This window comes from Diprion similis, chromosome 12 (assembly GCF_021155765.1).
Source record: "Diprion similis isolate iyDipSimi1 chromosome 12, iyDipSimi1.1, whole genome shotgun sequence".
Lineage (NCBI taxonomy): Eukaryota > Metazoa > Arthropoda > Insecta > Hymenoptera > Diprionidae > Diprion > Diprion similis.
The window spans coordinates 2455898-2471792 of record NC_060116.1 but is presented as its reverse complement, the minus strand read 5'-3'; the positions used below and the strand labels follow the sequence as shown (position 1 = coordinate 2471792).

Here is a 15895-nt window from a genome sequence, read left to right as displayed (position 1 = left end):
ATTACCATCAAAATTAATCGGAAACAGTTCCGTCAAGGGGCCAACTAGAGAAATTTTTTATGCTAATTTTGAAATTTTTTTTTCTAATCGAGGAATAACCGACAAACGTTCGGATTAGTCCATCATTGACCGACAAACGACCGACAAACGATTGCAAAAAGAATTAATCCAATCCACACACATGGGGGGCTAACTATATGGAGGTCATATATTATATGTCTGGACATGAGAGTATACAATGTCACCACCATCGACATATAGTATGAGGTTATGTACAATGTTCATCGATGCATGCACTGTGGCTAACTTTATTTTTTCAACTTTTGTTTCTTTTCTACTGGTATTTTATGTGCCTATGGCCGGTGAAACAGTGCACAGGAGAAATGGGAGAAACCATGACGACAGTCTCTCGGCGCTGTCATCCATATAACCTCTAAGATCGCGAGGGCACGAATAACCTCTTGCACAAAGTGCATAAGCCGTCTTTTGAGTATAAATATTTAATTTGATCATATTTGTATATTCGTCGAGTCTTAAATTGACGGCTTATGCACTTTGTGAAAGAGGTTATTCGTGCCCTCGCGATCTCAGAGGTTATATGGATGACAGCGCTGAGAGGCTGTCGTCGTGGTTTCTCCCATTTCTCCTGTGCACTGTTCCACCGGCCATAGGCACATAAAATACCAGTAGAAAAGAAACAAAAATTGAAAAAATAAAGTTAGCCACAGTGCATGCATCGATGAATATTACTGTACAATAAAGGCCTTCGAAAAGTGTTAGCTAGGGTTAGACAAAGAGGGAACGAGGTGGCGGGCAATTGCCCTCTCTTTCTATGAAATTTATTGGCTGTGTCGATTGCTGCGTAGAGCGCGCTGGGGACGTAATAGATAGAAGATATCCCCGATGCCCCAGTATTATAAGAATCACAAATGGCCGAGAAACAATTTGAGGTGCGTTATTAAAAGTTCTCGAACATTTTCGAGTAAGAAAAAGAAAATATACCAATATTTTTAAATTGTAATTTATGTACATTTTTATTTTACCCTCACTAATCCTTAATGTTTGCAAATAACATCGAGTTTCCACACAAATTTGAAATTAAAAAATTTTGAAACTTACAATAATTAATATGTTACAAGAAAAAAAAATACTAACAATTTAGGTCGCGGGTCACAAAATTATTTATCGAGTATTCTGCCTCTATCAATATCGTCACCGATTGCACGTAACAATGATATTGATACATTTTTTATTTATCTAACGTTTGCTTATGGTCGAAATTACTTATTTAGGTCCCTATAAGTTTGTTGATTTAATTAACGTTCATTTTATTGCAAATCCGAATGCGCAGTGCACGTGCCAAAATTTATGTTGGCTCAGTGCGTTAAGGGCCCTAAATCATACTGCCACGCTACTGAATAGAAAGAGACGGAGAATAACCTTCACCGGTCGTTATCTCTTTCTACCAGCCGGCTATATTCTACCGGCCTAAGCGTAGTCCATACTATACGTTGGTAGTTACCCTCATTTTGAATTACAAATTCGAGAATAATCTGTGCTAACGCCGCTATCGGCAAGAATTAGAACTATTATTTGCCGAAAATTCGGCCGCAGCTAGCTTCATGTAAGAAGCTCCGAGTTGAGCCTCCTTCTCTCTACCCTCCATAGTTTCGACTACCGCAACTATGGAGACTAAAGTAAAGGAGACCCAATACTAACGGGGAACAGATGAAAAATTCGTCCTTAGTAGTTTCAGATTTCATCAAAAGTAGTGCTCTCATCATAAAGTTCCGAAGTGAAGTTGGTAAAAATTGATTAAACACTGTATACATAAACATCTATCGTGACTGAAATGGTGTCCCCCCCCCCCCCCCCCCCCCTTTGTTGGATCTGTGCGATATTAGCGCCATTCAGCGTCAGTCAGTGCAAGCCTTATTGTACGGATTCTTGATGCCGGATCAAATGTACAGAGTTGGAAGTCCTATACTCTAGTCTCCATGGCCGAGACATAGAGTTCGCGACATGCCGATTGCCACGGAAACTGGTACGTGGTGGCAAAAAAGTATACTACATTACCAACTAGGCGTTAGGCGGCAGAGTTGTGTAATTGAGCGTTTTTCGTGGTTTTTGATTGGAAAATTTGTCAAAAAGGTATAATACTTACATAAAAAAATTAAGTAAACTGAGCAAAGATGGTGAACTTGGAAGGATGGAAAAGATTATAATATAACCTGAGTTTCTTCTATCATAAGTTCAAGTTCATTCTGGAATTCAAAATCGAATATGAACAAAACAGAAATAAGAAGTGGCGAGTGACCACAGACTTATATGGACGTAGCACAAACCAGGGTAACGAAAGTCGATTCCCTTTCTGTTTTTTGCTGTACTGTCGGCAAGGGTTAACTCTGTCCATAACAATTCTGCGGATTCTGACAAAAACTGCACACCTAGCGCTGAACGAACCGAGTTGCTAACGTATAATATATTACATAAGAAACTCGAAACATAAGTTACGTACGTAGAACACGTAGAATACATTTGTAACTGATCTTAAATACGTTATTCGACGTAAATCAGCTAGGCGGTATCCGATTGTAAAAGTTGTTCATGTACGTAAAGTAGTGCCATGTCTTTTAAAAATAACAGAGTTGTAACGCAACTTATAACTTTATGTATTATCTGCGCGGACATTTGCTGCGGTTCTGTTTTCAATCCCTATAAATAACGGTGTTAGCATATTCGGTTGCTGTGGTATTTACGAAAACTTTTTGTCCGACTGGTGACAGCAACAGCTGATAAAGATCTTCGACGAAAATCCTATAAAACGACAGAGATCCAAGCTTCTTAGTACCTAATTGAATACACTTACCTATGTGATGAAACGAAAGATAGCAAAAAGAACAGTCAGTCCATAGAACGCTTTTTTTCTCCTTCAAAAACTACTGTAATCTTGAATCATCATCTACAATCTGTATATATGGTTTTCCATTTGTTTGTTATGGGTTTACCCTACCCATGAAAATGTCTCATTAAACGTGTGGGTATATCGTAAAGAAATTTGGAGCCAAAACCGTTAAGTTCCACTGTCCAAATGTGAGCCCGGTAACCGTAGTATATCGAGACCTCTGTTTAAACAGAAATATTCATAATTTATAAACCTAAAGTTGTGGTATCTTGTATTTTTTATCGGTTACGCTTCATATAAACTAAAAAAATAAGTTTGTTCCTACATTAAATAATTATAATGATTCATTAAGGCAAATCTCCCTTGATTATCACCGGTCAACACGAATTTCGAACCTGAGTTCTAAATGTCAAATTTTCATTTCTTTCACGTAACCAATACAAGAAAAAATACTTCTATCAGGTAAAGTTTGTTTTTGTAGAAACTAGAACGATATCTCAGATTTAAAAAAAATTACCCATTTTCTTAAACATTTATTGTAAACAACTATTAATGAAACTTTAGTTTCATATTTAAATCACTTTTATCCAAAAACAATAATTAATAATAAAAGTAAAACTACAATTGTAAAAGAATCGATACACAAAGTTCAAAAATCAATATTTTTTGTAATCTTTCTATGTTTGTGTGGACTTTCTCGTATCAAACTCCAAACGTAATCTCCCATCATGCTCTCATTACACTACCCCTGATAACATCGTTCAAAGTCCATCCCATCTTGGGAAAACGTTTTCCTTGTTCTTTTGAATAGGCACCCATATTAGCTATCAACCAAAAACTTCAAGATTTATTTATCAACGTAAAAAGAAACAAAACCAAACTCTACATTACGAACGCTAGTTATGTTCGACATCGACGTACCAGAATGATTAAACGCCTTCCTAAATTTTGTGAATGCAACAAAGGCCCATTTCTTTTTTGATCAAAATGATTCTTTTTCTCGGATTTGAGATCCGAGCTTTTCCGTACCACGATCACGAGTGGAATGATCCAGGTAAACACAGAATAAATCAAAACTTCAGCTGTTTGCTGCACATTACCACAGGCTTGAGGATGTTTGTGATTTCGACACTTGTTGTATTGTAATTACTGCTTCCAAAACAGTGATCTTTCATTGGTAATGTCGTTGCAGGTTCAATTGTCTACAGTTTAGTTACAGATACTACGATTGCAGCACATATTTCCAAACGAAATTTCGCTCTAACCTACAGATTTGTTCAAGTTCCCTACGTTACCATAGTAAGAGCATTGTTATCCCAATTTATTTCCGAATTAGTGAATACCGAAGGTTTACATCGAATATGAATTCGCAAGCTGAATAAATTTCAGACAAACTTTGACCAATACATGCCGTTCCAAATCGTCGGACTGATCATGAGCTGACAATGAGCACAATTTCTAGTTGTGAAATTTCGTGTATTTGTTACCGTTTGAATTCACCGAATCGACGGAGTTCAGATTGACATTTGTTTCCAGGACTGCCGACGGTCGGTGATATGTTTCCGATCGATACTCCTTACTCCCTTCACAGTTACCGGATGCTCCGAGTTATCACAGCAGCGAAACGATGAACCAAATGTCGAGACACTTTGTTCGACTCTCCGCTAGGTATTGTCTCGTTCTATAACTGGTACGTAAATCAGATGAATCGACGAAGTTCATCACAAATCTGACAAGTCAAAATATGTAGAAACGCGTTGTCGATATCGTGAGTTTAAATCATGTTGCCTGACTCTCAATCGACAAAAAGATGATTCCGTACGCTATATTGTTCATTGATTTTTTAATAATTGAGTAGTTTCTTGGTTTCCTTGTGTTTTCATACTGTTCCTAAGCAACAATATAACCGTATATATTATCCACCATATAGATCCGTAGCCAGTGCGCTATTACACTTTCCAAGTCCTTTGAGACCAGTCGCAACTTACAATGACGGATCAGGGCGACAAATTGAAAAAAATAAGAGATCTAACAAATATTTTGAAGGTAATTTGAAGATAATTTTTATACCCACCGTTCCCGTTTTTTGTAATCTGCGGCGTCGTATACTTTCACAGGATACGGACAGGAACTTGACGATATGCGAAGAACTTCTGTCAGCTTACATGGAGGAAAGAGTTAAGGTATGTGAATGAAAATGGAAAGGCTGATACGATTCGGCTCTTATTCGCTTAGTTTATTGCCAGAGAAGATACAAGTACAGAGTTAGTTAAAAGCAACGACTCTTAACACCGAGCTTGAAAATACGAAGATAAACAACGAGTAATGCTAATAATCATAGTACAAAAATAAAAACTAATTGTAAGTGACGATGATTGAAAATTGTCGCAAGTATTAATGTAAAATGATAAATGTACAGTAGCTGGATCGAGGAGATGAATAGTTAAGTGTACCAGGAAATGGCTCGCGTCGACGTTGTGGTGATAACTATTCTCCGCGTTTAACGGGATGAATTGAACTGCACTTTCTCGGGGTGAGAGAGTGACCTCAAATTCACGAGCTCATTGTCAGCGACCTTCGTCGGGGGCATCGTCCGCTCCGCATTATTGGCCACCGTGTGGAAGATAAAAAGAACAAATAGCCTACCACTTCCCGTGCCAGCCACCGCCATGCCCGCCGTACCACCACGGCCAACCGTGACCACCGTACCAACCCCCGTGCCAACCACCTCCGTGACCACCATATCCTCCGTGACCTCCGTGACCACCATATCCTCCGTGACCTCCGTGACCTCCGTGACCTCCGTAGCCTCCGTGGCCACTCCATCCTCCGTGACCCCAGCCGTGGCTCCATCCGGGCCTAGGAAGTATTCGTTTTTATTTCGAAGAATCGATATTGGGATATTGAAACGGTTTCAGGATTTTAATTTATGTATTTCAAGGCGTTAAGCTATAGCAAAAGTGTTAATCAGTGTTTTAAAAATGTTCTAAAGCAAGGAGGACACGTACCAGGGCCATCCGTGACTATATCCGGGCCAACCCCAAGGTCCCCATCCATAGCTACGCTTGTTTAGTTTCTTGTCTTCCGCCTGTGCTGGTTCCTGGATGGGCTGTGCCTGGGCGATTATGACACCTGTCGGCACTTCGTTGGTCTCGCCAAGTTTCGTTGGAGAGGCTGACTCCTGGCTTAGAGCATTCGTGGCCAGGACCACCAGCCCCAGTGAAATCAGCTAAAACGTGTTGAAGAACTGTTATTCGCTAGCCTGGAGGGCGTTAGGGGGTCGCTTGTCATCCTTCTGGAAAACTTGGGGCAAAGGAGTCGGGTTTGTGAGTTGGAAGTCTTACCGACAGCTTCATGCTTTGAGTTATCACACGATCCGCTGAACTGATAGCATGTCACAGCACACGCACTTCTTTTATACCAGATCGTCTAGGTCTAACTTGTTTTTCTAGATTATGGTAAATTCTAGATCTTGAAGTGACCATACCTCACACGAACAACCTCCTGACTCTTAAGTGGCTGCTTCCATTTACAGGTATGCCAAGTATGTAACGTTGGGCGTGTTTAAGACATTTATAGTCAGAAAGAATTGCTTAAGTTAGATGATTTCACACCCCATCAGACGAGGACCTATCAGACTAAATTGAATCCCTAGAAAGTATAGAAAAACGGAGCGGGCATCACTATTCTAATTCACTTTGGTCTAGAGGCCTCATTGCCTTTCTCTAAATTTGCCATTTCGCTAACAACTCGAGTGATGTAATACGTCCATTTTCATTCACGGACATAATTTTTGCACGGATACACCTGTACAGATCAGTCAAGACTGAGTTATGAACCAAACCACATTAACAGTCGCTCAACTGGTTTGGTGTTAGTTTTTTTTTTGGAAATCGATTCCTGCGCATAACTAGGAGAAATTTATTTATATTTTATTATATGTCTGTATCGTAAACGTTTAACTTTCTTTGTTGATGCTGTCTTTAAAATCTATGGGACTGCTAAGGGAATGCTCGACAGAATCCATATTTTTGCAGAAACGATCGGATCGGAAATGTTTAGACATATATTCAATTTCAAGTTTGTGATATTTGTCAACGCTCCATTTTTGTTCAGTCCTGGAAAAACCAAGTTCCTCTCAACTCGATTTAATATTGAGAAATGGAATTCGCAGTAAGCATTAAATTTGGAAGGCTCGTAAAAATGAATAAACAAAAAGGAATCAAGCAAATCTGCAACTCAATTGATTTGAAATGCCGCACCGGTTCTGTTGAAACTTCAATTTGACCATCGCAGGTTCGCTAAGGTATTCACCTGCTGAATTCCATCATTCACGTAATCCCAGGATAGTAACACGTCTTTTTATATCAGCTCAGACGAAGTATTGTGGCTGCCGTGGGCCCTGGCGTATACGCAGTGCAGTACACAGTCTAGTGAATCGAGACTACACATACTGTAGACTAGGAAGCTGGTGTCAACGAAACTTTCTCCAGATGCAACCAGTAAGCTGGGGAGTTGCTTTATTTAGGAAAGTGACTCGTGCCGGCTGGCAAAAATCTTTTGCAAAACGAAAAAAGGAAAAGAAAGAAAAGGAACAAAATGAAAGAAGAAATTAACATTACTGGTTAGATAATGATACCTAAAGAATAGCGTAGGCAATTTTAGCATTGCCCATGCAACTGGGAATTTCTTGCTAATGTATGAATTAGTTGTCGAAGAGTTGGGTGAATTGGGTGTTAAATTATTATCGATTAGTAAGAAGGAAACATTAAATTTGAGATAGCAATTAGTATTCAAAAATTCAAAAATTCTTTACATCTTGCCCGGATTTCGAACTCTAAACTTCTTTTTCGTGGTTAGCAAATGTCGTGAAAGTTGCATCATCCGTTGCATCATACTTCACAGTGCTGAGAAACTTGATACAAATACTTTGTCACAAATGACAGCGCGATCTGTTATAAAGCTAATCAAACAATGACTAAAAGTGCTGATCCTTTCTGGTGGCGAAACGATTGCAGGACCATGTGCTCGCGCATAGCGAATCTATGCTCGATGGCGTGAAGAATCGATTTTTATTTCAGCATAGTTATTAACAGTTACCCACCACTCCATTATGCTTACAGTGACTAACTCGCTAACTAAGCACTGATTATCCAATTTCTACAGTATAGGTACGATACCGTTGACAGCGTGTCGATGTAACGCTTCAGTTGCTTCAAATCAGCGAGCGTGTGTCCATGTAATTCAGGTGAAACTCTCATTTCTTTCTGATATTATGCAAAAATTCTAACCACGAGCAGTCCAGTCCCCAACAGAATTACGAGCGAAACGACCAACAGTCTACTGTTTATCGGTGTTTGAATAACTCCGCCGACAGTTCATCTGCAGACGTTCTACACGCGAGTCAAAGCCCTCCTCGCAATCGAGCACCAATTGCCGAGTACTTAATGCCAAAGTTCTTAGAATAAACCGATCGTTAGTTCATGTATTCATAAATTAAACGTACTATACGAATAATTACTTGTGCTCGGACCTAAATAGTTATATTAATCGCATCAATTCAAGGACTGTATACTGCTTTTGTGGAACGAATGAAAAAGTAATCCGTTGTGCTTAGATAAAACTGTGCCTGGAGACAATTCAGTAATTTTAATTACCAACATGTTGAAAAAGCATTCAAGTTGACTAGTGAAGTGAAGTCGCTATTACTAACTCATTAATAATGAAATTCCACATTATTTTAGTTTTGTTATTTTGCGCCCAGAGCTGCCTCGCTCAGTACTGGAGCGAAGTTCAGAGATATGCTGCAAATTTCGATGACCTTAATATTGGCGATCAAACGGAACAAGTAGAGAACACTCTAAGCAGACGCCTTCGGTCTACCGTTTCATACGCAGACTCGGAGGGTGCAGAAGTAGTTTACGACGAAAATGAAAGGCCGCGGGACAAACGTACCTTGGGTTTCATCGTCCGGGGTCTGGCGAATGCTTTAGGTTACACCTTGACACCAGTCCAGGTCGCTTCGCTTCCCAATCCATCTCCATCACCTAAGGCTCCCCCTACACCATCCGCAGTACCAGTCACCCCTACAAAACCAGCCGCGGCACCAGCAGCTCCTGCGAAACCCGCTGCGCCAGCAGCACCTCCGCGTCCAAAGTCTGTTCCACGTTCCTTACCACCTCAACCTACACAGCGGGAAACCATTAGACTTACGGGAGTTGTCAATTTTGGTGCAAATGCGAATAATAATCTTCCTGGACAACTGGTTCAGTACGAACAGCTTTTCCACGGAAATACTGCAGCTGGAGCCCCTGCACCATCTCCCGCACCAAAGCCAACCTTGGCAAAAATACCAAGTCCAATAGTTCCCAACTTAGTTCCGTTACTGCCACCCACCCGAACGCCTTCCACGACTCCAGGGAATCTACCCGCAAAACCTCCGAGTCCCATGAAGCAGGAGATTGAAACTGAATACAGAAACAAAGAAGACATAGTAACATTCAATGTTGAAAATAAAGATCTCAAGAGCGACAAAGATGTGTATTTTGCCTTACCCGGTAACGGGCAGATGCAGGAGGTCAATTGGCAGAAGGGATTGAATGAGCGACTTCAACAGCTGGAGGAGCGACAGAAGGCTTATTCTGATAAACTAAAGCAACACGAAGAGCTACTTGCGAAGCAGCAACAGGACCATGAATATACGGATGACCGGTTTACAAGTCGTGAGAAAGAAATTGCGGCGAGAGATGAAATGCAGACTGATACCCCGAGAGAACTGGAGCGCGTGCACGTTGATCGCGATGATGAAGTAAAATTGGAGATTAACGCCGAGGACCCGAAGCAAAATTACGAAAATAACGAAAATTCCGGGCAAGGTCAGGGGAAAACGTCGAACGCTGAAGATGAAGAAGAGCATCCCCAAAGGTATGAGTTTGAGGATGAAAGAAGTCCTAAACGACACTTTGAGTACGATGAAGAGCCGAGAAAACAAGCAGAGTATGAAGACTTTCCTCCAAGATATAGCAGCTACAATAATGAAGAGGAAAAATCACTGCCGATTTCAAGAGACGACGGTACTTCGAAATCGGAAACTCTTCAGAATAGTTACGGAGAAAGCTTAGAAGACCAGGGGCGGATTGATGAAAACATTGCGGATTATTTCGTTAAATTTAAAGATCCTAATACAGGTTTATATGTCCCTGAAAAGTCACAGGATTCTGAGAATTACAAAACGGAATCGAAGCCCTGGTGGGAAAGGAATCATGACGACCGGAATAGGGAAGATTTTGACGATCACTTGGCGCAACTAAAGGAAGAGTACTCTTCGCCAGCTCCAGAACTGAAGTACGAAGAGTATGAACTTGAAGATAGGCCTGAAGAGAGCACGCAATCAGCAGAGAAATTGGAGAACGCTGACGACCACGACGAGCCATTGCCCCAGCGTTACGAAGATTCGAAAAGCCCAGATTACTCGGAACCATATGGTGCGTATGAGCCCTACACGAGAAATCAAGAGCCAGAATATGATCTTGAAGGCTCAACTCAAGCGTCGGATGTGGATCAAAGCCCTAAATCTGAATTGAAACATGACTCGGACGGAGAATCGCAGGACAAGAGTGAAAAATCAAAAGATGAAAGTTCGACCGAAAAGAAAGACATACCTTTGTATCATTTTGACTTCAAGAGTTTTATGCCTTACTATACGCCGGTTACGTACGTTTATGGTCTTGATGACGGTATGACTGGCTTAGAACGAATTATGTCTTACAATTATAATTCAAAGCCAATAGAAGCTGAGGAATCTGAGAAGGAATTGCCGATGGAAAAGAAAGAACCAAATGAGGATGAACATGCGTCGATTGGACTGTCACAGAAACTCAGCATGAAAAGTCTTCACGATGGTGAATCCAAGGATATTCAGGCTTGGCCAGCTCCGTTTGACTTCGTATTTGATAGCACCGAGCAAACGAACATAGCTGAACTTCCGCTTATTGAATCTACCCCAGAAACTGACGCTGCTGTTGAAAGCGCGTCTCGTAATGCAGGTGCCAGCGAAGGCGAGCAGACCAAGTCTGTACGATATTTCGTACCTGGGTATGACTCTGCCTCAAAAGCGATGCGTGGTAAATATCAACAGAAAAATGAACCGGAAGCTTATCAAGAATATTCTTCTGATCCTCGGAACTCAGAGAAGGAATACCCAAGACTTTCGAGTGGTCAGGAATTGGATACGACACAGGGACCACACGCAACTTACTCCCCATCGACTAGATACGATTCCCAGGAAAGTAGGGGGCAAGCGAGCGATGGCACAACGCGGTCACGAGATAACATTCAAGACCAGCGTGCTCACCAACCGTCTGAAGTAAAGAATCATCGGTATACCAGTGACGAATACCCATATGCGAATCATCAAAGCAGTTCCGAATCCCATGTACCTAATAATGCCAATTCACAGCACATTCAAGTCCCCTCAATCCCATCAAGTCCTTCAAGTCCACGTCAGTATGAACCTAGGGAGTCATACCACAGACAAGCTACTACCGAAGAAACTCACATACCTGAAAATAAGGACGGTAGTCAGTTTGGACGAAAAAATGATGACCAACGGGATCGAGAGCCAAATTTCAGTCAACACTACACGACTGCGGAGCCTCGTCTCAATGGAAGAAGATTCGACGAGAGCACCAATCAGCAGCCTCAGGCGCCAGTGCAACCACAATCCACGCCTCAGGCTGAGGACAAGTCATCGCTTAGATTTGATGATCCCAAAAGTGCGCACGACTTCTTTGGCTTCAGTCAAAACGATTATGATTATGAGAATGGTAAGGGGAGGGACAAGTCACAGGAATTGAAGGAAATGAAGTCACCGGCTACCAATGAAGAAGTATTGGATCTGCTCGTAGTCCCAGAACCGGCACCCTATCAATATGATGTAAAACTAACGGAGTTCACTGATCAGCCTGAAAGTGATACTGAAAAGGTCAAGGTCAAAGAGTATAGAAACAAAGTCGCAACGGTTACAGTTTCCGAAAGGAAACAACTTAGCCCTGAGGGTCCGGTACACCTGATCGGATACACTCAGCAATACTAAAAATACTTGAATTAGTAATATTCAGTGTTGTACAAGGTAATGAGTATTATTATCTAGATGAAGATACGAATATTAATGTAAAACTTCATCTAAAAGCTGACAGATAATTTCCCATGCAGTTATCTTTATAAAAGATAATATTATAATTTTCATCTAGATGCGTTCACGTTTTGATTATTCAAAAGCAAAAGGTCGTAAGCTGGCGCTTTGGATCTTATGCCATTATACACGTGATATTGTTGCTGCGAATAATTTATTTTCGATCCAACAGAAGGTTTTGTAAGATGAACTAGGCAGTACTTTAATTCAGGCAACAATCGATTCTTTTCACCACCGGGAAAAAATTGATTGATCATTCAAAGAGTTCTGTTTCACAATAATCGTATTTTTTCAGAAAGATGCTTTCACTGAGCTATTTATTTTCGTGAAATTATTTCAGAGTTTTTACGCTGAATGGCTTAAACTTCGTTTCAGTATAACTATTTCATCTTCTCTTTATATCATAAAAAGACAAGCGTGAACAGTAATCTCATCTAGGATGAAGATAGAAAATAAACTCGACTCACATCATCTCTCTAAGATAAGGGTTGAGGTACATTTATCGAAGATGATTATTTTGGTTAAAATTGTCCACATATTGTACAACACTGTTTTATGAATATTTGTTATTTTTTTGTTATTTTTGAACTTAAACCATCTGTTGCATCTATTGTGTGAAAGTCTTTTGAAAACAATCGATATAATTTTTTTTACCTTTCGCCCTGTACTGAGAAGATAAAATTCATCGACTTGATAATTCAATAATTGTCTCGTGATTTACTAAATCTAACTAAATATTAGCTCAAATGACCCGATGGTTATTCACATGAATTGAATTTTTTATATTCTACAGATTACGAAGCAATTCCTATGGGACCATTCATGTATTAGCTAAAGCTAAAACAGGGGTAGGTCACTCACAGAAAAGTGATCAAATGTTACCCTACAGTACTAGGGATTCCGGGCAAGCGTTAGCTAAGTTTGGAAATTCGAAATGCGTGCTCAAAGTCAACACCCCACCTGCTTGAGCATAATAAACAAAATTCTTTAAAAGGAGGTGTTAATAATGCATGAATTGCTCGATAATAATATCCTGGCAAATACAGTGTTTGTTGCATGTATTTAAAAATAAAGACAATATATAATTTATTTAATAGTCAATGAATAATGAATTCACGTTTTACCGAACGTATTAATGTGTATTAATAATTAAAAACCATTAATATTCAATGAAGTGGGAATAAATTGAGCAAGATGCAACTGTAAATGGCATTTCTGCTATTTCCAGGTAATGAATCGATTTGTCGATAAACTTTTCAAAACGCGTCAGCTAACATTGAAATACAGTAGTAGACAAAACAACCAAACGTTACAAATCGTTATCACTAGGGACGGGATACAAAAATTTTCAAAAAATGCGTCAGCTAATACTTGAATGGCCTCTATTTAGACGTGCTAATAAATTTCTCCACTTTGCAGTGAATACATGGAATCGGTTTCAAGTTCTATTGCACATGATTGCATCTGAAGACTTGGATGAGTTTGAAAAAGTTTTTGTTTTTGAAAATTGTTTTGCAGATGAATATTGTTGTTGCTGTTATTACCATGGTGATTCTAATGATGAATTCATAAATCTACAGCTCCTAGAGTTTGTAGATCGTTTAACGGGAGCTGTGTTATGTTTAAGTATTTAAGATATGACTATGAAAATTAATGAAAAACTTATTGTAAGTATTATAAACTGATGTCGCCTGGTATTTTATGTTTAACAATAAATCGAACCTTTAACTGTATTTGACATTCGTACATATACCACAACCCTGAGTATCCCGTAATTGTTATATAAGTTATTCAAAGAATGCTGCTATTGTCTCTGCAAAATTGCGTGTGATTTTAATCGTAGTTACGTGGTGAGATTTAATAGCCCTATACTTATGTTTTTGTCCACTTTTTTTCAAGATAGAATAATTACTGTGAATATACTTACTTGCCTTGCTTGGATATAGTCACGTCGTTTCGTATATGTCGGATATAGTATGACTCGAAACATTTAACAATTATACCTCCACTACCGACATTTTTTTTTGGCTGAGTCATTATAAGCGCTATTCATTCAAATTTTAATTAAAAAAAATTACTGAATCAGTTGACATCTGCGGTTAAGAGACAGCTAGATACACTCGCGTTAAATTTTTCACAGCGGTTCAGATCAACGTCGGATAATCTCGACTGTTTATTCACCGTATCTTACCCATACAGCATGTTGCTTCAAGATTGCAACAGTATCATTTTGCAAGATTGGTAACGTTATAGTTATCTTGCAGAAATGCTGTGATAATGCTGCTACGTCTTCTCCCGTAACTAGGTTCAGGCAATATTGCAATAATATTATGGGCTAATATTGTAACAAGATATTTAGAATAACTTTCGGTATAAACATGCGCGTAGATAAAAAATAAATGGATGGTTTTATATCCAGTAAACGAAACGTTAATGGATTGACACACAAAACGTGATACGAGTCTCATTTGTTTGTGAATTTAATACGAATGTGAATAAATTCCAACTGTAATATATAAATTGCAAAAATACATATCTTATATAAATAACGAAACAATGTGTAATGTTACATATTGCGATGTGATTTACCGGCATAATATTCAAAATTTTGTTATTTTATATTACAGTAAAAGTTATCTACAACATTCGATCAATATTGGAAACTTGATTCAAGATTGCAAATTCTGTACGAGGTTGCAGCAATATGAAATGCTGTATAAGTACTTTGTGCGTGGAAAAAGAGTATAAAGTCATTATATACCGCATAGATCATCCGTAAAATACGTTATTTTATTCTACTGCGATGACTGCGTTATAAATTTCAATACTAGTTACTCGATTTCTCAATCATCAACGACTTTTAATTATACACTTATTTCTTTCTTGTGTTTCGAGAATAACTCGATATTATTTGTATCTTTCATTTTTTTCTACAGCAAAAACATGAGGTGATGCAACGGCGTAATGATCTGGAGGCGAAAATGGCGGAAATTTTGGAAAATTTGAAAACCCGATTACTAGTGGATTAGAATTGCTGTTGGTGTAAATAAAGGATGAAAGGAGTTGTTCGCTGTAATGAATATGGCGACCAAATACGCAGGGAGAACACAATGTTTCTTCATTCATCAAAACGTCACTGAATTCAACAAAAAAACTTATCAGATCAATAAGTTAGAAGGTCAAGTAAAGCCACATTTACTTATATTTTCTAAACATTTTTTACGCCATAATTGATTGCAGCATTCAGTAAAATAAAATGAGTTTTTATGTGTGATTGAAAAACTTGTGAGTTATCTCGTGTTAACTTCATTGCTGAGTTTACAAAAGACAAGGGTACACAATGTTTTTGTAAACTAGAAATGTTTGAACCATTATCTTCTTTAAGTAACATTGTTTCGTGTGGCAAGGGATAAGTTAGGGATTGTAGTTACCATTATTTATCCATCACTTTGTTTGATGATTACCGCAAAGCTAGAAATCAAATGAAAAAAAAACAAAAGTAAGAAATTGTCTTCTCAGAAATTTCGAAACTGCAAGAAATTCAAATAGCCAATTCTGTGGAGCATTATGATTAAAGATTAGAATCATCATTTTCACCGAGCGAGGAAATCAACAAACAGATTCAAGACAAAAATGGTGACTCATCAGGCTAAGATATAGTTGATAATCAAAAAAATTTCTATGTAAACATATTCTTAGCAACGCATTGTCGTCTGTTGAAAAATAGTTTATGTACAAAATTTTGGATCAGTATAAAGCCTCTCGCGGGTCTGTAGTTAACGAATGCCGATTTATCA

General features: G+C 38.9%; 2 protein-coding genes and 1 long non-coding RNA gene across 3 annotated transcripts; 2 read left to right on the top strand and 1 right to left on the bottom strand.

Annotated features, from left to right (window-relative positions):
- The first annotated feature begins 4829 nt into the window (after window positions 1-4829).
- Window positions 4830-15350, top strand: LOC124413505. Its single transcript, XR_006929881.1, has 3 exons — window positions 4830-4951; window positions 5023-5088; window positions 15035-15350. It is a non-coding gene; the product is annotated as an uncharacterized LOC124413505 (long non-coding RNA).
- Window positions 5175-6356, bottom strand: LOC124413504 (cold and drought-regulated protein CORA-like). The gene is made up of 3 exons (XM_046894132.1): window positions 6250-6356; window positions 5914-6134; window positions 5175-5764 (listed from the first exon to the last, which is right to left on the bottom strand). The coding sequence occupies exons 1-3, from the start codon at window positions 6259-6261 to the stop codon at window positions 5548-5550; spliced, it is 450 nt and encodes a 149-aa protein (XP_046750088.1). The 5' UTR covers window positions 6262-6356; the 3' UTR covers window positions 5175-5547.
- On the top strand, window positions 8325-12049 carry LOC124413500. The gene has a single exon (XM_046894124.1). It carries the CDS (start codon window positions 8628-8630, stop codon window positions 11997-11999), a length of 3372 nt encoding a protein of 1123 aa, XP_046750080.1. The 5' UTR covers window positions 8325-8627; the 3' UTR covers window positions 12000-12049.
- Window positions 15351-15895: the final 545 nt, after the last annotated feature.